Source organism: Panicum virgatum, chromosome 2N (assembly GCF_016808335.1).
Source record: "Panicum virgatum strain AP13 chromosome 2N, P.virgatum_v5, whole genome shotgun sequence".
NCBI lineage: Eukaryota > Viridiplantae > Streptophyta > Magnoliopsida > Poales > Poaceae > Panicum > Panicum virgatum.
The window spans coordinates 49754647-49780483 of NC_053146.1; the positions used below are offsets into that span (position 1 = coordinate 49754647).

A 25837-nucleotide genomic window follows, 5' to 3' on the forward strand; every position below is an offset into this window, starting at 1 on the left:
TGTTTAGAAATAAAGATAATGCTAAGTTGATGCGATGGCACAAAGAGGAACGCAAGAAAGACTCGATGTTGAGACACCCCGCTGATGGGTCGCAGTGGAGAAAAATAGATAGAACGTACCCTGAATTTGATTTGGATGCGAGAAACATAAGGTTCGGTTTGAGTACGGATGGCATGAATCCTTTTGGTGAGATGAGCAGTGGTTATAGCACTTGCCATGTGACTCTTTGTCTGTACAATCTTCCACCATGGCTCTGCATGAAACGAAAGTTCATCATGATGCCAGTGCTTATCCCGGGTCCAAAGCAGCCCGGAAATGACATTGATGTGTACCTAAGACCATTGGTCGAAGAACTCTTATTGCTCTGGGGCGATGAAGGTGTACGGATGTGGGATGAATATAAACAGGAAAACTTCAACCTACGAGCATTGATGTTCGTAACGATCAATGACTGGCCTACTCTTAGTAACTTGTCAGGACATTCGAACAAGGGATACAAAGCATGCACACACTGTTTAGATGATACCGATAATATATGGTTGACTCACTATAAGAAGGTTGTATACATGGGTCATCGTCGGTTTCTTCCCATCAGGCATGCGGTACGAAAGAAGGGCAAGCATTTCAAAGGCCAAGCGGACCACCGAACAAAACCGATGCACCGTAGTAGTAAAGACGTCTTCAACATGGTAAAAGATCTAGAAGTTATTTTTGGAAAAGGGTCTGGTAGCCAACCTGTTCCGAATGAAAACGGAATAGCGCCCATGTGGAAGAAGAAATCTATATTTTGGGAGCTACCATATTGGGAGTCTTAGATGTTCGTCATGCAATTGATGTGATGCACCTCACGAAGAATTTTTGCGTCAACCTGATAGCATTCTTGGGAGTGTACGGAAAGACAAAAGATACAGTAGAAGCACGTCAAGAATTGCAACGTATGGAAGCACGAGATGTCTTACATCCACAACAGCGAGATAATGGACGACAATACTTAAGTCCTGCCAGCTATACTCTTAGCAAGGAAGAGAAAGAAACCAATGTTTGACTGCTTGAGCAGTATAAAGGTTCCATCTGGATACTCATCCAATATAAAAGGAATCTTAAATTTGGCAGAGAAGAAATTTACAAATCTCAAGTCCCATGACTGTCATGTGCTTATGACCGAACTTCTTCCGGTTGTGATGCGGGGGATTCTGCCTGATAACGTCCGGTTAACCATCGTGAAGATATGTGCCTTCCTCAACGCAGTTTCTCAGAAGATAATTGACCCGAAGAATATAATAATTTTGTTGTCATTCCACCTTTCGAAGTAAATGCTGATCCATGCATCCTGCTAGCCAATAATGATGCTCCATACTTGCGCCGTGATCATAATCAAGGGACATTTGTGAAGAGAAAGTCTGTTACCGCTAATCCTTCATGTACTTGAATCATTTTATATTATTGTATAAAAACATAATCGCAATTCGAATACTTTTATTATATATGTACTATATAATTATACTTTATGTGTTATATATATTATTTTATATATTTTTCACTTAATTACTAGACTAAATTATAATTTTCATTCAATAATGGATTACTCAACTAATTTTATTTATTTCATGAAATTACATTCACGTTAACACACTATACTCTCTCACTAACACACACAATCTCACTAACACACACTATCTCTCAAACTCACACACTACTCATTAATATCATGAAATTGCTTAATTTTATCTAAAATTCACTTTTTAAACGTTAATATCGTGATAGAATCCACTTTCTGTCGAAAAGCAACAGTTTGAAGAAAAAAAATTCACCTAATATATTTTTGCATGGTCAAAATAACAAATATGATTTCAAAAAAGTTAGATATTTCATTGACCCAATCACTTGAATGAAAATTAATTATTTTTATTGTGTGTATCAAGTTTATATAGAGATAAGAAATTTTGTTCCATAATTTTTGGAATCATAATTTTATTAACTGAATTAACAAATGAAAGCCAATTTTAAAAGAGAAGTAAAAAACAAAAACAAACATAACATTAGGCGGAAACGAGGGAAAACAGCCCCTTTTGTCCCGGGTGGTAGATCTACCTGGGACTAAAGGTGGGCTGCGGGCTGGGAATTTTCCCGGCCCGCCCAAAAACCCCTTTTGTCCTGGGTGAAGCCACCACCCGGGACAAAAGGCCCGGGTGGTGGCTTCACCCGGGACAAAAGGCGCCCCCCCCATATATTTCCTTCCTCCCTCCTTCGCCCTTCCCCCAAACACTTGTTTCTTTTGGTGCCGCCGCCGTCCGTTCCCCTGCTCCCTCCACCGCTCGAGCTCCCGAGCACCGCTGCCGTCGACGTCGCCGCCCAGAGCCCCGCCGCGCGAGCCCAACATCACCGAGCGCCGTCGTCCCTGCGAGCGCCGCCGCCGTTGACGTCCGCCATCCCGGCCCCGGCCCCGTGCCACCTCGGCTTCGCCGCCCCGGCCTCCACTCCGCGCGCACGCCCTCGTCTTTGCCGCCCTCGGCGGCCTCCACTGCACGCCGCCGCGCCGCCACCCTCTCCGTTGCGTGCCACCGCGCCGCCAGCTCCCCGCCTCATCGTCCAGGGCCGTGCCGCGCCCCTAGCTAGGTTTCCCCGCCGCCCTGTGTGAGTAGTGTGGCCGGCCGCATTTTCTTTTTTCTTTTCAAATTTTATGTTTATGTAGAATTCAATTATCATGTATGAGTAGTGTTAATTTAATTTATTATATATTAAGTAGAATTCAATTATTAGAATTAGGTGCAAATTTTGTGCAAATGTTATTAGAATTCAATTTTGGATATATTATTAGAATTCAATTATGGATATATTAGTAGAATTCAATTATGGAAATATTATTAGAATTCAATTTTGGAAATATTATTAGAATTTAATTAAGGAAATGTTATTAGAATTCAATTTTGGATATATTATTAGAATTCAATTTTGGATATATTATTAGCAACAAATTATGGATATATTATTAGAGAGAATTTCGAGAGAAATAGAGAAGGAAATATAGAATTAGAGAGAATTTCTATTATGATGTATTCATTATTTAATTATGTCATTCAAAGACTTTAATTCATCATGTATTTATTATTTTTTATGTCATTCAAAGAGTTCAATTTATCATGTATTTATTCTTTAATTATGCCTCGAGCTCGCAAACTCACGCTAACACACAAACATTTCCGATAGTTTCCGATCGTTACCGATCCCGACCGAATCGTTTCCGATAGTTTCCGATCGTTACCGATCCCGACCGAATCGTTTCCGATAGTTTCCGATTGTTACCGATCCCGACCGAATCGTTTCTGATAGTTTCCGATCGTTACCGATCCAAATATGTGGATTATTTAGATAATTTTTTTAAGGGTTTTATTTGTATTCATATTTTAGTTACGATGGACCCGCGACACACAGACGCGGAAGACGAACAGTTCCTGTTGAATATGATTGGCGAAGGTCAAGGAGATGTCGCTGAACAAGCTGATGATGGCAGCAATACCGACATATATTTGAATATGTCCGGTGATGGAATTGAGGCACCATCTATTCAGGATGACGCTGCTGCTGAACAATGTGCTAATGTACATATCACAACTATACTTATTTGTAGTGACAATCATATTTTCATCTGAATCTATATGAATACTATGAATGTTTTTTTATAGCCGTCTGGATCATCGTCGCAGCAGAAAAAGACAAAGTGAGGCCCAACAAAAAAACTGGAAGGGCGGTTCATTATAACGGAAGTTGGTCCAGATGGCGAACCGATCGCTCCAGAAGCTGCCGCCAAAAAATTCATAAGACAATCCGGATGTATTGTCAGGGACCACATCCCAATCAGCTTCAGGCTCTGGAAAGCTTCCAATCCAAGCGAGGAACGGGATGCGGTACCCGAAAGAGAAAAAGAATGGTGCTGGCGGGAGCTTAAGAAAAACTTCATGGTTCCAGCTGAATCCGAAGAGATATGCAAGCGCTGGACCCTGAGTAAGATGGCCGAACAGCTGCGATCATTCAAGAAAATTTTGATGAAGAAATATATCAAGACCGGGACCACACCCGTATTTACCGGCGAGCTCGAAAAGCTCAGGGGTCACTGGGATGCATTTGTGGAATACAAGTCTTCAGAGCTTGGGCTTCAGAAGGTGCAGAAGACCAAAGACAACGCCTCGAAGAAAGTGTACCATCACACTCTAGGCCAAGGAGGCTACAAGCTTGAAGTACCCAAATGGGAGAAGATGGAGCAGGATCTGCTTGACAGAGGCATCCAACCTGCGAAGATGGAGCAGGATCTGCTTGACAGAGGCATCCAACCTGCGACCATGAACTGGCCTGAAAGGTCAAGGACCTAGTTTTATGGTCACGGGGGAAGCTTGGACCCATTGACTGGTGACTGCATCTATGGGCCAAACATCCAGCGAGCAGCCCAGAGACTACAGGAGGCCATATAAGCAGCGGCCGAGGGAACATTCCAACCAGATAGAGAGAGGGACGAGCTGACTTACGCCCTTGGGAATCCAGAGCATCCGGGCCGCATAAGAGGCAAAGGCGTGGTTCCGTGGAAGTATGGGTTCAGGGATTACATTGATTCATATAGAAGCCGGCAAAGAAGAAAGAATGATGAGCGGGAGCACTTGCGAAGGCTAGAGGAATGACTCATGTCACACGATCAAAGACTGGAGGAAGAGGTTCAACGCCAAGTGGCCGTAGCAATGAGCCAGCAACAACAAGCGCAAACGGTGCCTCCAGAGCCTAGTGTCGCAGCCGATCACCTGTCTCAGCGGAAAAGCAGCTGCGCTTCCACAGACGTCGCCATCGCCGAGCCCACGGGGATCCAGGCCGCAGTTGAAGCATCGGCCCCGCAGCGATTTCCAGTGGATGAGATCACCCACCGGACACCTTGTGACCTGCAGACTGCCGTTAAGAACTTAATGTTCACTGTTGCGTACGGTACCGCCATGCCAACCGAACCAGGCGACGTGTACCACGGGCAGCAAATTCCGCCTAGATATACAAGAGTTGGCGTGGAGCAGGTGTGCCAGGGTTGGGAGACGCTCGAGCTTGATATTCCTGGAGGCGATGGGGAGAGGACACTAGCAGAAGCCATTCATGGCTACATCCTACGGGATAAGCGCTACATTGTCCTAAAGTCGGATGATCAAACACCAAGACCGGCATCTCAGCATGCCTCTCCAAGACCGGCATCTCCGCAAAACTCCCCAAGGGCAGCACTGTCTCGGCAAGGTTCACCGGCACATTCTCCATCACCATCATCTCATGCGCCGATGAACACTCAAGCGTCACCGTCGCCTCCATGGTCACCCCCTCCGCCGCCGGCAAAGAAGCAGAAACGGCCGCCGGCAAAGAAGGTAGCTGCACCGGCTAAGGAGCCTCCAAAGAAGAAGGAAAAGGAGAAGAAAACCAAGGAGGCTCCTATTAAACCCTGGGACATGAGTCTTGAAGAATGCGATCGAATAACTCAAGAAAGAGTTAAAGAGCACTTCAAGCCGAAGCCGGAGCCCGAGAAAGTGATAAATCCGATAGATTTGAAATTTTTTAAGGGAATGTGCGAAGCAAATAAGAGAAAATTCATTTCGAGAGACCCCCCCCCTTCAGACTACAAACGCATAATTATCAAAAGTACTGAGAAAAAGAAGAGACAATCAAAGTCGTCGTCGTCCGACGTTCCACAGCTCGGAGCCCAAAAGAAACAATCAATAGAGCCTCTCGTAGTGGGACAGACGACGCAAGAACAAGACTTTGTTACATTTTTGAAAGAATCAAACCTGACGGCCACTCAGATTGCAGGGGGAGAATATATTCCAAAGGCCGATGTGGTCGTCAAATGGACGTTTGAGATCGGCAAAACTCTTGTACCCCCCAAAGTAGTGTCTGTGCTTCCAATGCAAATGTATAAGCTGCACCAGCACTACATGCGTGCGATGGCCGATTGCATCTTCATGCAGGGCGCAAAGATTAAAGATGACCATTTCTTACGGGGGGAGGCCATTATATGGATAAACTGGGAAGAAATTTACCAACTATTCCATCAGGAGGCCCTCGACATCTCTATGGTCGGCTTGTGGGTTCTGTAAGTATTTTACTCTCCTTACGTATTGTTTTGCATGATCTCAACATACTGATCTCTTGATTTATTCGGTATCATGTAGAATGGAGATACATACTTGCAGAAGAAAGGGATACTCTCACCTCGGCTTCATCGACCCAATTACTTGTAATTTGAGGCTTCTACGTGACAATTCCGATGAGATATTCCAAAACTTGTTCAAGTACATAAGCGTTCATCACAACAAGCAAATGATATTGTTTCCTTACAACTTTGCGTGAGTGATTCCTTCCGTCTAACTCTTTCTATTCTGTAATCGAATTGTTTAAACCTTAACTATCAAGAACTGCCTCCGTATAATCTTGCAGTGAACACTTTGTCCTAATTGTCATAATTCCCGAGAAGAGCCTACTCGTGGTTATGGACTCATTGAGGAGACCTCCAGAACAATACGAAAATCTTCTTAACATGATGAAAAAGTAATTCTACCACTACTCCGTCGATGACCAATAATTTGAATCACTTTGTTACTTGACTGTAATAGTTCTAATCATGCACAGGGTTTGGAAAGAATTCGCTAAAAATCATCCAGGCAAATTTGACATGGAATTGAAGATCAAGACAGATTTTTCGGTACGCACTTGGATGATTCGTTGCACGATTCATTAGTTTTATTATATATTCATGTAAATACCTGATAATTTCTTCTCTCTTAAAGTGTATGAGGCAGAAATCAGGCACTGTATTGTGCGCATACTATGTATGCGAGAACATCCATGGTCTGGTAGGTCCTCCAAAGGGCTGGACAGATTGGGAGGAGGAAGTAAGTAAAAAACTTATTAATATTTGAACTCGTATTTTAATTAGTCGAAATTAATTATCCCCTTTTTCCATAGGTCGGGGAGATGCGCGGTAAACTCATACCGGAGGAAAAGATTATGGCGATTCAAGAACAATTCTCCGGATTTATTGTTGAGCAAGTCATCGATCCAAAAGGCAAATTCTACTATGATGGAATATCTAATATTGACAATCACAGCAAATATGACAATATACGCGTATATATGTAATTAAGAACGAATATAACTATGTAAATATATATGTGTGTGTCTATGTATTAAATTTCTATTTATGAGTATGTATGTATTAAATTTCCAAAAGACGAATTCTACTATGTAATTAAGAACGAATATACCTATACAAATATGATGGAGTATGTATGTATTATATATATAAGCACTCCAATAATATATATGTGTATATATATATTTATATAATATTGGTCCTAGACATTTTCATATGTAAAGGAATTCACATGTATAGATATGTATATACATATATATATAAGTGAATTAATTTATATATGAAAACTATCTAGGACAAATATTATATAAGTAACTATATATATATGTATATATTAGTGGAGATCATACACACTGAATTTCAATACATAAGTTTAATTGAAATGCAAAAGTATAATTGAAATAGAAAAAGAATTGAGAAAAGAAAAACATGAAAAAAAGAGACCTTTTGTCCCGGTTGGTAACACCAACCGGGACAAAAGGGTGCGCCAGCCACGTGGGCGCTGGCTGCACCAACCGGGACAAAAGGTCCTCTTTTGTCCCGGTTGCCACACCCGGGATAAAAGGGCACCCCCTTTTGTCCCGGACTAGCGTTCTCGGTTGGGAAATCGGGACAACAGCGGTTTCCCAACCGGGACAAATCAACGTTTTTGTAGTAGTGTACGAGCGGGATACACCCCTTCCATCTTCCCATCCCATTTCCATATTTACAGATAAATACGGGAATAAATGGAAAAAATATAGAAATACAGATAGTGCGGGATGAGATTTTATCCGTCCGTTTTCATCCTTACCAGACAAGGACAAAAAAGAAAAAAGCTTCCGTTTCCACAAAGCAACTGATCGGTGGAGAAGGGCAGGTTGGCCAGAAAACTCGAAACTCATGAGCCCAAATTTCGCAGGGCAGAATCTGCGAATGGAGTCGATATCAAAGCCCACACACCATTTTCCTTGGGCTCATCATTCCGTAATGAACTGGTTACTGCCTGCCTGCCGAATTCCTGGCACCAAAACTCAGTACAATTGATCATATTTGATTGGCTCGGAAAAAAGATCATATTTATTTGATTTGTCTTATAATTTAAGATTATTTTCTTGAAAATAGTATAAAAATGCATATATATACTCATAGACATGCATGTACGCTAATATTTATGACGTAGGCACACACATCCTACCCCTATATATAAACACGTAAGGAAGACTAACTTGGGGCTCTGTTTAGTTCCCAAAAAAAATTGCACAGTATCCGTCATAACGAATCTTCGAACACATACATGAAGCATTAAATGCAGTTGAAAAAATAACTAATTATACGGTCTAACTGATTAGCACGAGCTGAATCTTTTAAGCCTATTAGTCCATAATTGGACATTATTTGACAAATAACAACGAAATGTGCTACAATACTAAAATCCAAACTTTTTCACCAACTAAACACACTCTTGGCAAATCCATGCGTACATTGTTAATAGACACATCATCCGTCACTTGAAACATAACTAACTGACATACTTTGTCTAGTTGTGTTGAGTCGAAGCAACATAAAGATCATAATCAATTGATCAACGGCTGATGCCTGCAAAGATCATATCTAACATGGTGACATTAGTTTTTTTTTCACTGAAAAAGATGTTATAGGAAGCTCACATAGCCACGCATATGCTTGGACTCTAGTTCATCCCTCCTGCAAACTCAAATGTTTGTCGTATCTTTCTTTTTAATACATAAAGTTTGTGACAAAGTGTATTACAAACTAAAAAACTTTTAATTTACAAGTTGGGAAACTGGTACCTGCAACGCGGAAACGAAATTAACAAACTGATCTATGAGTTTGCCGTAGGCAGGCGGCAAGATTCCTAATGCCACACTGTACGGTGGCCTCACATCCACATTATTTTCTCCTTGTCCTTGGTCTCCTTTACTGATGGCTATTTCGGGCGCGTTTAGTTCCCAAAATTTTTTCTGCGCTATCGTAACTTTAAACATTTGACTACTAATTAGGAGTATTAAATATAACTGACAAACTCATTCCATAACCCCTGGATATAATCGTGAGATAAATCTAATGAACCTAATTATGCAACAATTAGGCAATGTCGTGCTACAGTAAACAACCATTAATGATGGATTAATTAGGTGCCTCGCGATTTTCATCCATTTGTATAATTATTTTTATAATTAGTATATGTTTAATACTTCTAATTAAATTAGTGTTGTAAAAGTTGCGAAAAAAATTATAACTAAACAGGCCCTTCGTTGCATCCCCGGGCGGCGCCATAACCATTTTTATACTAGCTACTACCACCACCAAAGCAGTACTAGTACTGTGCCACCTTGCTCATGCAGTCGTGCCTGCACTGCAATGTGCTGTGCAGTGGCGCACGCTACAGTCTCTGCAGTCTGTACGTACTCTGGAGCGAGAGCTTTGGAGGCCATCTCCATCTCTGCCTGATCCCGCCTGAATCGTTGTCCGAAGTCTATTGTCCATAAAACTGTGGAAGGGGATCGATCACAGATCGACCCGGCCGGGGGCCCAAACCTAGGTAGGATCGGAGTAGCTTTACTTCTTGCCGGGACTGTGTAGCTGCATAATATAGGACCATGCACTGTGCTATTGCTACATTGCCAGTAAGCTAGTAGGGATCATTAAGCATGCATGTGTCTACCTTGGCCTACTTATAGCTTCGGTCGGACCACACACAGCATTTGTCGAAAATCCTGTTAATGGTAGGACCTAGTAGCACTAGTACTTCTACTTCCCAATAACACATAACTTGAAATAAGGCCATAAGGGTACTGGGTATCTGTATATTCAGGAGTTGAATTGAGTTTTTCAGTTTTTGCCCTCAATGGGTTTTTCACCCTTCATCAGATTTGGGTGATCAATGTTGTTCGTCTTCAGGTCTCCCTCAGTCCACCACTAACCTCCACCTACCTCAGTTAAAATACGTAGCAAACAAACTTCTACAATCTTTTCAAATTTTCAAGCAGGTTTTGGCAGAAGAAAGTTTGAAAACATGAGAACTGGTATATTATAAGAGAACTGCCAGAGTTTTCCGGGGAGGAAAGAGAGGAAGATTCCGAGGCGCGCAGGACACACGTCCTACTAGCCTTGACAGGACAGCGCATGGCCGCGAGAGGCAGGTATGTTCCTCTTCCTGTGCTCGGGTAAACGGTAAACCAGCAGAAGCCATACCTTGCGCTGGCTCGCGCACAGGGCCCCAAGATCCCGTGTAGTCCTAGTCGATCTCTCCCTGCGGCCCCCCCTGGGCACAGCACATCGAAAAGATGAGCGAGACAGGACGGCGGGCACGGCGTACGTGCAACGTGCTTGGCTGGTGGCAGCCTGCGCCGCCGGCCGATTCCACTGATGAAAAGCGGCCGGAACCGAGAACGAACGCCGCGTACGCGCGCCTGCCTCTGATCGCTCCTCGATCGGTTGGCGTGCATGTGGAATTGTGATTTGCGATGGAGCTAGCAGCGTCGAGCCGTCCAACCATGTGGATTGCAATGAAAGGTTCAGGTGGGCGAACTCCGATCCGCCCCCCGTTGTTCTTTCAAAAAAAAAGAAGAAGGCCGGCGGCCGACCGGGGCAGCGTACTACGGCGGCCTCCGGTCTGTGTGCGCACTGCGGCGGCGGCGGAGATAGTGGCGTGTGTGGTTGTTCTCTGGGAATCTTGTTAACACTGCTGGTTGTCGGTACGAGACCTGGCACGGGTCAGGATCGTATGGCTGACCCTGGAGGATTGTTGCTTACCCTAAACAACTCAAAATAACATGGGTCTGTTCACCGGTTCGAAGCCTCAAAGCTCCTGTCACCACTTTTTTCTTTCTCTATTAGATAGAAGAGCCAGCATAGCTTGCACTCGCCAATGCGGCAATGCCAATCACTAACAAAATGACGAAACTTATTTAAGCACTAAAAGATTAACTTTTTATATAAACGCTAAATTATGTGATCAGCACCTTGAACTGTGGTCGCGTGACGGCGAGGCCTCAGATCTCGTGTGGCTTGGACGATTGATAGATGCGTGCCCTTTATACGCAAACTTTCATGTGGCCGGGAAAGAGATCTTGCATGCACATGCAGTAAGCAGCAAATCATTTTGTGAGCCCCCTGTGTTAAAAGCTCAAGTCTACTGCTCGCATTTTCTACTGTTTCTTCAGATGAGACACGGCTGCACGTTCTTGATTTGGATCGTTCTGAAGGCCTACCGACAGGACTGGACGTTGCTTATTGACCTGCATCTGAAACCAATGGTTCTGCATGATCATTGCGCCATGTTGATCTACACCCTACCTTAATTCATCCGTTTAGTAGTAGTATTATATTATAATACTGTATAATGTACTATCGTGGCTGAAAGCCTGAAATTGAGGCAGCATCATGCATTTGTGCTTGTTTCTTTTTGGCCATATCCTTGGGAATTTCTGCGAGAATCGCCTGAAACTCATTCTTCCAAACAGCACATCTGAAAAAAAAAAAGCCAAACACAAGCATCACCACACAGCGAATGAAAAACCCAAACAATGAACAAAAAAGGAACTGCAAAGATATCTACAGTCTACACGCCCAACAGACACAACAGTAGAAGCAGAAAGCTGCGCCTTAAAGAAAACATTTGCCGACTGCTCGTCGCCTCATCAGTCTCTATCCTGCACGCCCTGCGAGCTGCTCTGCCGCCGGCTGCACCGCTGCTCATGCTCAGTAGGTTCCCGCCGGGGCGTAGCGACGCTGCCGCCGCCTGCGCTAGCTGCACGCACGCATGCATGGGCATCGAAACCTGGGTCTGGCTGGTGTAGCGTAGGAGCGCAGCACTTCTTGAGAGAAGAGAAGTGAGATACGATCACGATGCGCATGTAGCCATAGGAGGGGGCGGAGCTAGCGCTGTGTGCGGTAGGGCGAGCAGTGATACCGCCATACAGGCCGGTTCAGTCTCTCCATGGCAGAAGAGGCGAGGTAGACGACGAAGGCTGGTCTCCACTGTGGCCTGCGGCTAGAGCGGCAGGCACTTCGCGATGCCTCGTGCGCTCCGCGCCCACCACGTGTGCGCTCTCGTGGCGGCGAGCCGGCGATCGGTGGGATGCCATGTCAGTAGCGTTCGCTTTGTGGCGAAATTTTGCCGGCCGGCATACCGAGGAGGCAATGCCTCGAGGTTTCGTTCCATCAACTGGTTCAAAAACTGATCACACGTGAGCTAAACATGCCCGGCCCGACTGGGTTGGTAAGCTGGCCCCGCCCAAGGCAAGGAGCTACCCAAACTGAACAGTAGTGAACTCAGCTTGCATTGGTCCGAGCCTAGCCCAAGGCCCGGAGCTTAAATGTGTACATGCCGCAAGGTCCGGCTGTGCAAGAGTTGTGTACAGACCGAAGCATCCAAGGATGATTGGATGAACAGCGCAATGTCCAATAGCTAGTTTAGCGCGGGTGTACACGTCCGATAATGTTCCGGAGTTGGAAATGAATAAATAACTCACTTAGAACACCCAGTGCTCACAATTATATTGATGGTGACTGGAGCTCCAAAAAAGTACCCGATGGTCAGGTGATGGTAAAGTTGTAATTGGGCGGAGTATCGACGTATAAAACAAATGTGCTGTTTAATGAACGGCTAGGTTGAATAATGGTTGAAACTATAAATACAATCCCACTTGGTTATTTAAGGTGGTTGGAGTCACTACGGGAGACCCTAGTTTGCCGTGTGCCAAAATGTTTGCCGTGTGCGCAAACACGGGCACACGGCAAACGTACCTTTTGCCGTGTGCCAGCAAAAATAACACATGGCAACCTTCTGGCACACAGCATTGTTTGCCGTGTGTCAGGCCAAAAACACACGGCAAAAGAGTTACTTTGCCGTGTGCTGAAAATGGAGGCACACAGCAATCACAAAGCACACGGCAAACTTGTGCAAAAAAAATTGAATCAGCACTCCTAATTTTTTCTGCTATACATATACAGTGTATTGTAGTACTTGTTAAATTCTAGTATATTTCTCGTTATTTTGGCTATATTTAGTCATTTAATTTCATTAAATGATTTTTTGGAGTTGAACTGGAAGTGTTTTGAATAGGGGAGTATAATGGATAGAAAAATAATATTCATGTTAAGGAGTTCAATTTGATGACATAAGCATGAAACGGAAGTAGATTTTGAAGATCTTGCTCGCAAACCATGCTGTGAACCGGTAGAATGAATCGTTTTAAAATTCCATTAACAGCAAATGAATTCAGAAAATCATGAAATTTGTCATGGTATCATGTTTTGATGCATGGAGATGGTGGTAAAAATTAGGGAATGTTTTGCAAAAGTTTTCATGTACGCTTGTTTGAAATCGAAACATGCCCATAGATGATCTGTAGAGTTGAGAAGGAATCGTTTACATTTGGACAGAATGTTAAGAACGAAGTAGCGGTTGACTTTAAAACTTTTTGTGTTTGCAAAAAACAACTTAGGTTTTTTAATGCCAATTTTTGGTCAATTTTGGAATGACAGGTATATTTATTAATTTTTTTGCAATCAAACATTTGTTTCATACACATAAAATAATAACAAAATCAAAATAAAACATGAATTGTGCAATCATTTTAGCAATGTAATGATAAAATGTAATAAAGTTTAAAACATGTAATAGAATACCAAAGTGTTTGAAAACAAAATTTGAAAAGAAAATATTTAGAAATTTGAAATAAAATGGGAAAAGTGTTTGCCGTGTGCCTAGCCCTGCCCTTTGCCGTGTGCCGGGGTCTGCAGACACACGGCAAAGTGGCCAGCACACCGGCCGGCCGATGTGGCATGTTTGCCGTGTGCCAGATCGGCGGCACACGGCAAACATTCTCTTTTTGCCGTGTGCCCCCTATCTCACACACGGCAAAAAGGCGTCCACCTTATCCAAATTAAGATAGCGTTGCCCCGTCGCGCCGTGCCATCCTGCCCCGCCGCGCCACCACTCCGGCAGGCCACACCGCCGCCGCGCCACCCTTCCCCACCGCGGGCGCTCCGGCCCGCCCCACCGCGCCACTGCCCCGCAGTACTGCCGCCACCCCGCCCCACCGCCACCACCCCGGCTCGCCTGCCCCGCCGCCACCGGCCCAGGATGCCGCGCTGCCCCGCCGCCACCGGCCCAGGACGCCGCACCGCCCGAGGGGACGCCGCCACCCTGGTGACCCCGGCTCTGCCGCTGGTCGAGGCCGCCTCCGCCTGAGGCCGCTGCTCGAGCTCGCCTCCATCTGAGGCTCGCCGGTGGCCCTCAGCGCTGCCGCAGGCCGGGCCCGGGTAGTGCCGCCGAGACCTGGATGAACGATACTAGAGTTTCTTTGCATCTGTGTATTTCTAGATACCATATACGTATGAAATGCCTGTAATGCTTGGGGTACCATATACGTAACTGACAAAAAAACAATTAAAAACTGGGCTCTTTGCCGTGTGCATTTACCATGGCACACGGCAAAGAAGCCCTCAAAACAGTAGCCCTGGACATTATTTGCCGTGTGCAAATGCCCTGGCACACGGCAAAGGTCTGTTCTTTGCCGTGTGCGTGCCAGGCCGGGAAAGCACACGGCAAAGGGGTGTGCCACATCATCTGTCCAGCCGGCCTCAAATTTTTGCCGAGGGTCAGACTTGGCACACGGGAAAATTGTCGTGTGTCCGAAAAAAAGCACACGGCAAAGGCCCCCTTTGCCGACGGCTGGTTGTTGTGTGCCCTTTGCCGTGTGCGGCACACGGCAAACCTTTTCCCGTGGGTTTTAAGGGCTTTGCCATGTGCCCCTGGCACACGGCAAAAGGGCGGTGTCCCGTAGTGAGTCTATAAAAGAAGCTGCATACACTTGAGAAGACAACCAAACGAACAAAACGTTAAAAGTGGACATCCAAGAAAATTAGCCCAACGTTAAAGCGTGATTAATGCTAGTTTAGTCTGCAAGGAACGTGGCCTCGTTAGGCTATTGTTTGTGATTTTGATGATTGTGTGACAATATAATCAATGAGATTAACAAAATTATGAGGTTATATTTGTAGGATTTCTAAGTCCCATGGATGAAGTCCAATCCATAGTCAAAGTGTCCAATTTGCTATCAAACATCCAAATTATAGTGAAAAAGCATAGACAAGTTGAATAAATGCAAGTAGAAAATAAAGCACCGGTTAAACTGAAGCTAAGTCATCGACTCATTGGATGGTGCAAAGCTGGAGCAAGTGAAGGAAGTTCAACAACACCAGTTAAACTGACGCTACAAGGAGTCATGCGTCGGTGCATTGTTTGGGCGACGTGACACGGAGGCACCAGCTAAACCGTTAACACTCAAGAAGGCCTCGGTGCATTGATCTCGCCATCTTCCGGAGAGCATGACAAGCAGCTAGGAGAAAATCCTTTAGCATCGGTTAGGTTTAACCGACTGTTGATACGTCAATAGCAGCATGTGCCAGAGGGTTTAACGGCTAGTTTCAAGCCTACTCTGACCGGTTGAAACGATGGGTGTCATCGGTTAAACCGATGGTCTACACAGAAAAGAGATAATGGTTGCTAATGGCTAGTTTGAGTTGGTGGACTATATAAAGGCTTGACCCCAAGCAATTCAAGGTTGCTAGAGTTTAGGGAGATCTCATACACATTGAACAGCACCTTCAAGCCATTCAATTGCAAAGTGATCACATCTTTAGTCCGTAGCACATCCTTGAGAGTGTGAGTGCTAGGTTAACTCGTGTGAGAGTGTAAGAGCAAGATTGTGTGCCTTGAGTGCTGCGCTTGAGAGCTGCTCAAGCTTGTACCTCGGTGTGACGACCCCTAGGAGCTTTGGTTGCTCGTCGGCAAGTCATCAACCCTCCAGATTGGTGTGGAGCGGTGACAACAGTTTTGTGCGGGGGGCGTGGAGGCCTTCATCCTTTATAGAGAAGCTCCCAAGTGGAAAACGGGACCAAGGTGACCGGGAACTTGGCTAGCCTTTGTGGCAAGTCAAGGTGTCCCCGAAAGAGACTTGGTGGCCGAGAAGCGATACCATTAATTGAGTGCTTCAACAACGTGGAGTACGGGTACCATTTGCCTACCGATATCATGGGATATATCATCGTGTCAAGAATTTGCTTCCCTTCATCCCCACTTTACTTTTTCGCATTTACTTACAACTTGTGTGTGTTTACTTCCTTAGTGTAGCATCAAGCTAGGGTTGGTTATATGTTGCAAAACTCTTTTGGGATGAGAGTTTCACACTAGATGAACCGTAATTGCACATCTAGATAATTTGATTTAGTTTAATTTATGTGCAAATTAGTTGGAGTCTTAGGTTAAAATTTTAATTTGCCTAATTCACCTCCTTCTCTTCTAAGGCCACGAGCACCCGATTTCTTCATAGTGCTACCAAGATGGTTTGCATTTTGCAAGGTTTTTTCTACAATGTGCTTGGATCAAGGCGTGATCTTGGTGTGCTAGTACTTGAGCGTTGGTGGCTTGGTGGCTTTATTTCTTGCTAAAACTCTCCGCTATGTGTGGAGCGGCAGTATGGGATATAAAGGCACTTGTTGTTCCAGCTCGAGCTCTGAAATGAAGATGGAATCAACATTTATGGGAAGTTGATCATCTACCTTAGCGCCCACATTTGTGGTTGTGATCCAAAAGTCTTGATGACCGGAGTCTTGGTGACGGAAGCGGTTCCTCTGCCGTAAATGCAAATAGATTGCTTAGCTCGGCTCAACTGGAGCTGGCTCGGCTCGGCTCAATACTAGAGCGAGCTAAAATCTTGCTTGGCTTGGCTCGGTTAGCTCGCGAGCTAGCTTGAACGAAGATGCCGAGGCAGAGCCCACGGTCGGGGAAGATGGTGGCTTGCACGGCGGCAAGCACGGACGCCCCATCCTCCTCCACCAACGGCGGCAGCTGTGGCCAAGTGGAGGAGAAAAATCAAATTCAGATATTAAGGAGAAAAAAAAACAACCGGATTGACCCCTGAACCTGAATGTAGAGACACTGAAACGATGATGATATGGGCGGACTGCAAACTTCACGGGAAACAAATACAGGAGGCACATGAAATTGTCAACGTAGCTGATGGGCAAAAGTGTAGCGACGTTTGTACACCTCAAGGGCTCGCTTTTCATCTACTTTTTTATTCCTCCCATTCCGAGCCCGCCTCTCCATTTCAGTATTTCACCACCACAGCTTGGCCCAGCTCCTTTTCCCAGCCGGAGAAGCTGAATAGTCCATGTCTCCATTCCATCGCCATCCGTTCCCCCTTTCCCCATGCCGGACGCCACCTTTTGGCATGGCGCCGCGCCGCAGCCCCAGCCCGGCCGCCCCCCGCTGCCCCGCGACCGAATTATGGCCTAATCACACCCAAGGTTTTAAATATCCTGCTAAGGTCCTTAGCAGTTATCTTTTCAAAGGCTAAGAAAAGACTATATCCGGCTATAATCTTAGCTAACCCATTTAGCTGTTTTGCAAATCAAGTTCACAGTTTCAGAATATTCAGTACATCATCAATTCATCATGTAGAGAAACAACATAGGACTTCAACTTTATGCTTTCACAAATCTAACACAAAGTTCAAATGATGCAACAACCATAAGTCTAACACAAACGACAAACCGACGAAGAAATGAGATGGTAATTTAGCGGGCTAAGAGATGGTAATTTAGCTGATTTAGCTGGCTATAGCGGGTTATTAGCAGGCTATCCTGCTTAGCACCAAATAGACTTTCTCCTAGTGTTTATGCTCCCAAAATACTAAATTCGGCTATAGGGGCAGTTATAGCCGGTTATTTAAAACCTTGATCACACCAAGACCCGCTCCCTTCCAAACCCTCCCATCCTCTTATATGCCCCCCGCCGGCCCCCTCTCTCTCGTTGCCATTCCCGATTCCCGAACGCGCAGGCAGCGGCGTTTGCGTGTCCTCCAGCCCCGTAGCTCCCTCCGACCCTCCGTTCAAGCTCCGACCTGTTGTGTTGTGTTGGTACAAGAAAACCACAACCACCGCGCTGCAGCTGCCGCCGCTCAGCCAGCTCCAATCAACTCCCCGGCCGGCGGGCCGGCGAGCCCCATGGGAGGGACCTGGCTTTCCTCGGATTCTTGTGTGCCCTGCATGGTGCGGCTCCTTGGGAGGTGAGAACCTACGGAGGCATGGCATTGGAGGCTGTGGTGCTGTCCCAGTCCCAGCAGCAAGGCAGCAGTCGTCGCTTCGGGTGTGGCGCCATGGCAGGAGGGCCTTGGAGTGGCCTGTTTTGGGGAGCGGAGGGGGCTGCGGAGTTGAGCGGCGCTGGCGCTGGCACCTGGGACGCGGCCGCGTGCTCGTCGTCGATGCTGCTGCGTGAGTTCCAGGAGCCGGCCGGTAGCATTGCGGCCGCCGCCGTGCCGCCGGTGGAGTCCGGGGCAAGCGTTGGTCAGGAGGAGGCCACGGCGGTGGCGCCGGCGCCGCCGGCTCCCGTGGCGAGGAGGAAGCGACGAAGGACGAGGGCGGTGAAGAACAAGGAGGCGGCGGAGAGCCAGCGGATGACCCACATTGCCGTCGAGCGCAACCGCCGCAAGCAGATGAATGAGTACCTCGCCGTGCTCCGCTCCCTCATGCCGGCCGCCAACGCGCAACGGGTAAACCCACGGGCCGGGCTCCTTGACCACATCACATGCGCATCCTCCTAGGAATCAAACAATCTGGCAGGGATGCCAACTCAGAGCGCGCGCCGTGTGTGCAGGGCGACCAGGCGTCCATCGTCGGCGGCGCGATCAACTTCGTCAAGGAGCTGGAGCAGCTGCTCCAGTCCCTGGAGGCGCGGAGGCGGCAGCGTTCCGCGCAGCACCCTGTCACCGGCGTCGGCGGCGACGTCGCGGCGCCGTTCGCGGGCTTCTTCACCTTCCCGCAGTACTCGATGCGAACCGCCGCCGCGGCGCCGGAGCACGCTCCGGCGGACGCCACTACCCACCGCGACGGCGCCGCCGAGGCCGAGGACGCGTCCGGGTCGAAGCCGTCGGCGGTGGCCGACGTGGAGGCGACCATGGTGGAGAGCTACGCCAACCTGCGGGTGCTGTCCCGGCGGCGGCCGAGGCAGCTGCTGCGGCTGGTGGTGGGGCTGCAGGGCCACCGCCTCACCGTGCTCCACCTCAACATGAGCAGCGCCGGCCAGATGGTGCTCTACTCGTTCAGCCTCAAGGTAATCCAACCTTCTTCTTCCTGGGGATATACACCGCTCTCACTCCAAGGTGTATAGCACTCATACCACACTTGGAAGTCTAGGAGGCAAGTTGGCGCCTAGGTTTCCGTGCCTTTTTGGATTTTCCCTTGTCTCCAGCTGCTACGAATTCTCCTGTCTGTTAGACTGTTTACTTTAATCATGTTCCAGATCAGAGTTGTGGATCATCACATGATGTCCGTCTCGTGAGTGCAGGTAGAGGATGACTGCCAGCTTACCTCTGTGGATGAGATTGCAGCGGCAACTTATCAGATCGTCGAGAAGATCGACCAAGAGCAAGGCTGCAGCTTAGAACAGCATCAAGCATGAATCCATGCACGCAACTTTTTTTAGATCTTGTATTCTTGTAGCAACTGAAGTGATTCCCTTTGTGCAAACGAATAATGTACTTATCGGGTTAGCTAGTCTGTCAATTAGTAGAATGCATATCTTTATCTTTGTTCATCGATAATAATGTCCGGCATGAGAGGTCTCTGAATTCCGAGAGCGCCAGAGAACGGATCCAAATCCACGGCGTGGTGGAGATGGCACATAACATTACCTTGTGGGTGCTACCATGTTCAACACAGGATCTGACATAACCGACAGGTCCTGTTTGACGCCTCCTGGTGGGATTCTGTTCCCCTTGTGAAGCACCACCGCCCTGCCAAAAACACCAAAAGATTCCCAGCTCCTGTCATCCTGTGCACATGGATCATAGAATCAAAGAGTTGTGTAAATCACAAATAAATTCACGAAAATACACATCTCTGTCTGCGCGAGAGCAGTTCTATCAGATCCAATCCTTCACAGGCTCAAAGAGCATAGTTTTTTCTACTGTGTACCGCAAATCTCATCGCTTTCATCGCAAGAACAGCTATGGAGTATGGTTTAGTGTGTGGACATCAAGGCTGAAAAAAAAAAGAGCAAATAACTCGTGGGCGTCCTCTCATTGACCCAAGAAAAGGTTCTAAAACAGGGAACCCTTACCTGATCGACCTTTTACCATTTCTGTCTAAGCATGATTGATCAAACAGTGAAAGAACTGCACGAGCATTTCATCCCTGTGACTGTGAGGCATGCATCTGATTGATTCGACTAACAGGACAAACAACATGTGCATCTTGCTCCCATACAGCATGTCGCCTTTGCTATTCAGATGTTCTGCTCGGAAGGAATGTAATCCGGTAAAAGAAGGCTGCCACCTGGGTAAAAATAAACAGCACAAGTTAAAGCTGAGACCCATGCATGATGCATCAACCAATTAACCAAAAAATTCAGCTGCCTTGTAAAGGTAGATGTACTACTATATCTCGAATATCTAGCGTGAAATACATGTATGTGCAGGCATGTGAGTATCATGAATATGACAGATCAATGTAGCACGAACAATAGGTGCATATATGTACTGATGAGATCACAGAACTAGACTGTGATATTAATGCACAATATGCTTAGGTGCATATATAGAAGACTCGCGTATCATACATCGATTCTATAGAATGCAGCTACTCTATGCAGCATATGACAATGAAAAAAAAGGTAGAGCAGAATGGCTTGAAATCAGCAAAAATTGGTTGTACCAAGACAACATTGATCTTAGTTAAGTGGACTAACCACAGCTTAATATAGTAGTCAATATGAGAACCAATCTCAACAGCACATACGGCATAGATCACATACATACAAAACCTACAGTTAAAGGACCTACACATGTTGAGGGCCTATCAATTACTTGACATCTTGTTCAAGGATTCCATAGGGATAGCAATAGAAAAAGATCATGTTGTAAGTTGAGCGCTTGAACCATGACAAGCAAAAGCATAGTACAGGAAAATTATAGTCAAGTTGTGATCCGAAAAATACTTGCATGATGTATGATGGACGACTAAAGTCAGTAGGCTAATGCAATTAGGCACATCGAACCAAAACTCTCGAAGAGTGTGAAGGGCAGAAAGCATCAAACATGTCATTCTAAAATGCACGGATGTTACACTATACAAGTACAGTATTGTTGTCTTGGTTCTCATCAACCAAACTAGCCTGTGGACAACTGGAGATCAGCAGCGGTTACCCCTATCAGAAAGCAAATAGACAAAAAATGGACAGCTTAACAGATGCATAAATAACTCCACTTGAATAAAAAGAGTGGGGAATGGAAAAAGGAAGACAATAATGGAGTAAGAGATGTAATGGGGGCAGAAAGTCTAAGCATAAGGGAGTTTCAGTGGTTGCCAAAAGGAACAAAAGATACAGCAGCATCATAGAAATAGACCAGTGAAAATACAAAATGCATTGTTGGTTGGTGTAATATCTATTCATGCAATGCAATTTCCTCTACACTCTAGCTCCAGAATAAAAAATGACATACTTTGCGCGTTTGTCAAGAAAGGAATTTAGATGAAAATTATTTTAGATTCTGGAAAATATCCGGCCTCAGCTAGCACAGAATGATAGCTTGCAGCCAATGAGTACAAACCATGCAGTTCTAAACCTGCCAGAGTGAGCGACATAAGCGTTTACAAAATTCAGAGACACAAAGACCAAGAGACAAGCACTAGTTCTCAATTCTATTTAAACGTACATGGGCAGGGAAATCCAAGTGTTGGAGAAGTAATAATCAAATATTATACATATTGAGATCTTGTCCAAAGTTTATGCGAAGGAACCACATACCCACAGTAGCAAACTTACAAAATTTTTAAGCACAAATACTTTCATCAATCAGTAAATGAGGTGACAGCTAAAGTTAGTGTTTCAGATTTTGATTGAATTCGACATGTTTCCTAAACTTGCATTTACAAATGTTATGGTCAGTAAAGTGAGCTTTATGCTGTGATTTTAGTATATACTTTGCAGATTCTTAAGTTAATTCCTTGACAGGTGAGCATATTTTCTCGATATACATAGCTCTCTAGCGTAATATAGATTTAAAGAAAAGGCATAGAACAGAATCTTTGATGTAGTGATCCCATACTTTTTCATACTTGGAAGTCTGAGAAACATATGTTCCTACTGATCCCCAGGAAAAAAAAAATACCTTACTAAGCTCAACTATTTTAAGAATGAATTTGTCAGTTGTTTTCCTCACCATTCAACTCGTAAGTTTCCTACAGATGTATTTTCGATCTTGTTCCTTGCCATAAGCATCCTAATCATTATGATAGTTTACATTTAGCATTAAAAGGAGACAAGGAAAAAGTAGAAGATAGAAACCAAACATGCACTTTTTATGAAAAAACATATTGTGAATTATGATCCACAGCAAATGGAAATGAATAATCATGTTATTTATTATTTCAATTTCATGTTAGTACTTTTTTACTAATAGAGTAGTGAAAAAGATATGGCACCAGTGGATCATTTTTTTAGTATTCTTAATAAAATAAGCATCAAGTTCATGATGCCTGCAGGTGATTGCTAAAGCTTTATTAATTCATCATTTCATCATGAAATATCTTTCTGTAGTACTATCATAGAGGCAACTAAATCAATGTTGTAATCAAACATCTCACATAAGACAAGCTAGCCGGCCACTAACAAAGGCCAAGGAAAACCTTAGAGATGTAGGACATCAACAATCTAAGTGTATGGGTCTTGAAATATTATCACTTATGTTTAAAACCTGTTATATTACTGAGGAATCAACAATTCAGGTACCTTGATTTGGTGAATCTTCATACCTTGATCAGCAGCAGAACACCATAGTATTGTATTTGCAGTCCATTTATTATCCTGCCAACAGGAAAACCTCACATGCAAAATCTGCAATATGTCAGCACAACAAATATTCCATCACTAGTTATGCTAACTGGATCTTAACATCCCCATGATAAATAAGACAATCACATGCTAAATTACTAATTAAGTTTGCAATCAATACATGCTCAATGCTATCCATAAAAAGAAGAGATCTAACAATATCATAAACCACCACCAGGAAGTACTGGTCTCCCAGGCTACAGATTCTTACATTAGTATTTTTACTCCTTTCCTTTTTGAGACAAATAGAAGTTGATATAGGTGATAGTTCATTCCTTTTTACGTGATTGCTACATAATAAAAGTTTATGGAGAAGCCAAACATCAGCTTCCCCAAATTCACTTAACCCAAGGCCCAAGCTTGAAGTTATCATACAGGAAACTTGGGACTTTGAAGCTAACACAACCACATCACTCCTAAAATCCATATCACCAACAATTGCTCTCTTCAGCTCACATCTCAAAGGAGATTTTCTCCGAGAGCGACTTCAGCTCTCTGGTATAAGCTTTCTATCAACAGACACTGACACACTACCAGCTCCCGGCTTTGCTGAGGCTGCATCCCCTTGACGATAAAAAACTTGCCGACTCACAGTGGCAGCACAGTGCCACTGGAGCGGCCATTCCGTGCGAAGAAGAACCCCTGGCCACTGCTTGACATGGACCTGCCAATCTTAAACCGACCTGACTGACAAGAAGACGAAGAAGTGCCTGCTGCCTCCTTCTCTTTCACCCTGAAGATCTTCATCTCTCGGGCAATTGGCAACTTGCAATTAGACGGCACGACATCATCCTGAGCTTCAGGAACAGCTACAAGGAACAATGGCGAGTCCATGGACGCAGAGCGCTGAATTGGTTTGGCGGTCGCCCTTCCATTCTCCTCCCCTGAAGCAGATGTGTCCTCACTTTGAGTGTCTGAAGAGGCCTCAGAGACCTCCGAGCCCTCAGTCTCCGGTTCAGATTGTGACAGCGACATTTCGTCATGCACTTGGTGCTCTTCCGCTTGGACACCATCCGCCGCAGCCTCCGCGGCCGTGGCGGGTAAATCGGAAGGAACGACGACGGGGGAGCGGCAGATCGGGCAGTTGACGTGGGCGCGGAGCCAGGTGTCGATGCAGGGCGCGTGGAACGGGTGCGCGCAGCGGGGGAGGAGGCGGACCAGCTCCCCGTCGCTGAACTCGCCGAGGCACACCGCGCAGTCCCCGCCCCGGCCCACCCCGCGGCGGTACTCCACGGCTGTTATGGACGCGATGGTGGCCTCGTCGAGCCCCACCGTGCGGATGTACCACACGGGGTGCACCACCGCTCCCCCTCCCCCGCCGCCCTCCTCGTCGCCGAACCCGCCGTCGTCGGCACCTTCGGCGGCGGCGGCGGCCGCGGCGAGGCGGCGCCGTCGGCGCAGGATGAGGCGGCGGCGGCGGTAGACGAGGAGCGTGGAGAGCGCGAGCGAGAGGAAGAGGAAGGCGGAGAGCAGGGAGACGACGAGGAGGAGGCGCACGGGCGCGTGGTGGTCGGCGTCCGGCTGGCGCGGGATCACCGGGATCGGGGGCGGCGGGGGCAGCGCGTACTCGGAGCAGTCCTCGACGCCGCTGGGGCAGGCCCGGAGGCAGGCGAGCGGGGTGTCCGTGCAGTTGGCGGTGACCGTCGTCGCCGCGTGCGGGCGCAGCGGGATCATGGCTACCTCGGATCGGACTGCGGCTGGGGCAGCGCGGCGGGCTCGGCGGCGCGCATCGGGGAGGTGGCCGCGGGCGCGAGGGGGCGGTGGTGGAGATGTGAAGTGGATTGGTCGTTGTTGGGTTTGGTAAAGGTTTGGCGGACGTGCAGAGGCAGCAATTTGGGGTGGAGCTGGAGCGCAGAGACTGCCGACGGCGACGGCGACGGCGAGTGCGACATCTACGACTTTGCAAGCATCTCTCTGACACGATGGGCCCAAAGAAGCTAGTGCGCCGAGCAGCGCGCCCTGTATTGGATTACAGGAAGTCAAACGATAGTTGGACCAAGATTAGCCTCCACTGTTCCGTACACGTAGGGCTGGAGAGGCCCTTATTCACACCGTTGATTCAGTTCCGGAAGGCGTGTGAGGCGTAAAAGTGGAGAAGATTACGCATTGCTCTGGATGTGGTCCAGACAATGATACTTGATTAGTTAACTGAGCTACTGGAGTACAGTGGCAACTGGCAACAAAGGGTAAATTTGACCAGCGCGGTCCGGTTGTGTTAGGCAAGTGCTGGTAAATTAATCGATGTTCCAGCGCTATCAATGGGTGCATCACGGGTCACAACGACTGACGACAAATAGTCAATGAGCTCTTGGATCTTTCCAGGCTCCCAATATCATCAGCTCACTCTTTGTTTAGTTTAAAATTTCAAAACTTTATAAAATTAAAATCTTTGAATGCATGCATGAAGTATTAAATATAACTAAATAAAATAACTAATTATATAGTTTGTCTATAATTTGCGAGACAAATTTTTTGAGCCTAATTAACCCATGATCGGATAATAATTACCAAATAAAACAAAAGTGCTATAGTAATTTACACTCAAAATTTTACGCATCTAAACAAGATCTCATTTGGTTTCTGAACTTCTCGCCGTTCGATTTTAACACACTGTATTTGAATGAAACTGGTAACTTGCATCTAGAGGATTGAGCATTTTTTTTTTCGTTTTGACTGGATGATTGAGCAAATTTTTGACTCGAGCGGTACGCGCTCCGTCTAATCTTTTTTGTTTTCCGGGATAACGTCAACACTATTAGTTC

The 25837-nt window shown here is 46.0% G+C and overlaps 2 protein-coding genes across 2 annotated transcripts; one reads left to right on the forward strand and one right to left on the reverse strand.

Moving 5' to 3' along the window:
* Positions 1 to 17939: 17939 nt before the first annotated feature.
* Positions 17940 to 19778, forward strand: LOC120660954 (transcription factor bHLH94-like). Its single transcript, XM_039939614.1, has 3 exons — positions 17940 to 18735; positions 18840 to 19295; positions 19530 to 19778. Exons 1-3 carry the CDS (start codon positions 18271 to 18273, stop codon positions 19641 to 19643), a joined length of 1035 nt encoding a protein of 344 aa, XP_039795548.1. The 5' UTR covers positions 17940 to 18270; the 3' UTR covers positions 19644 to 19778.
* Positions 19779 to 23207: 3429 nt separating this feature from the next.
* LOC120660953 (E3 ubiquitin-protein ligase RING1-like) lies at positions 23208 to 24936 on the reverse strand. The gene has a single exon (XM_039939612.1). The coding sequence runs from the start codon at positions 24747 to 24749 to the stop codon at positions 23664 to 23666; it is 1086 nt and encodes a 361-aa protein (XP_039795546.1). The 5' UTR covers positions 24750 to 24936; the 3' UTR covers positions 23208 to 23663.
* Between the last annotated feature and the right edge of the window lie 901 nt (positions 24937 to 25837).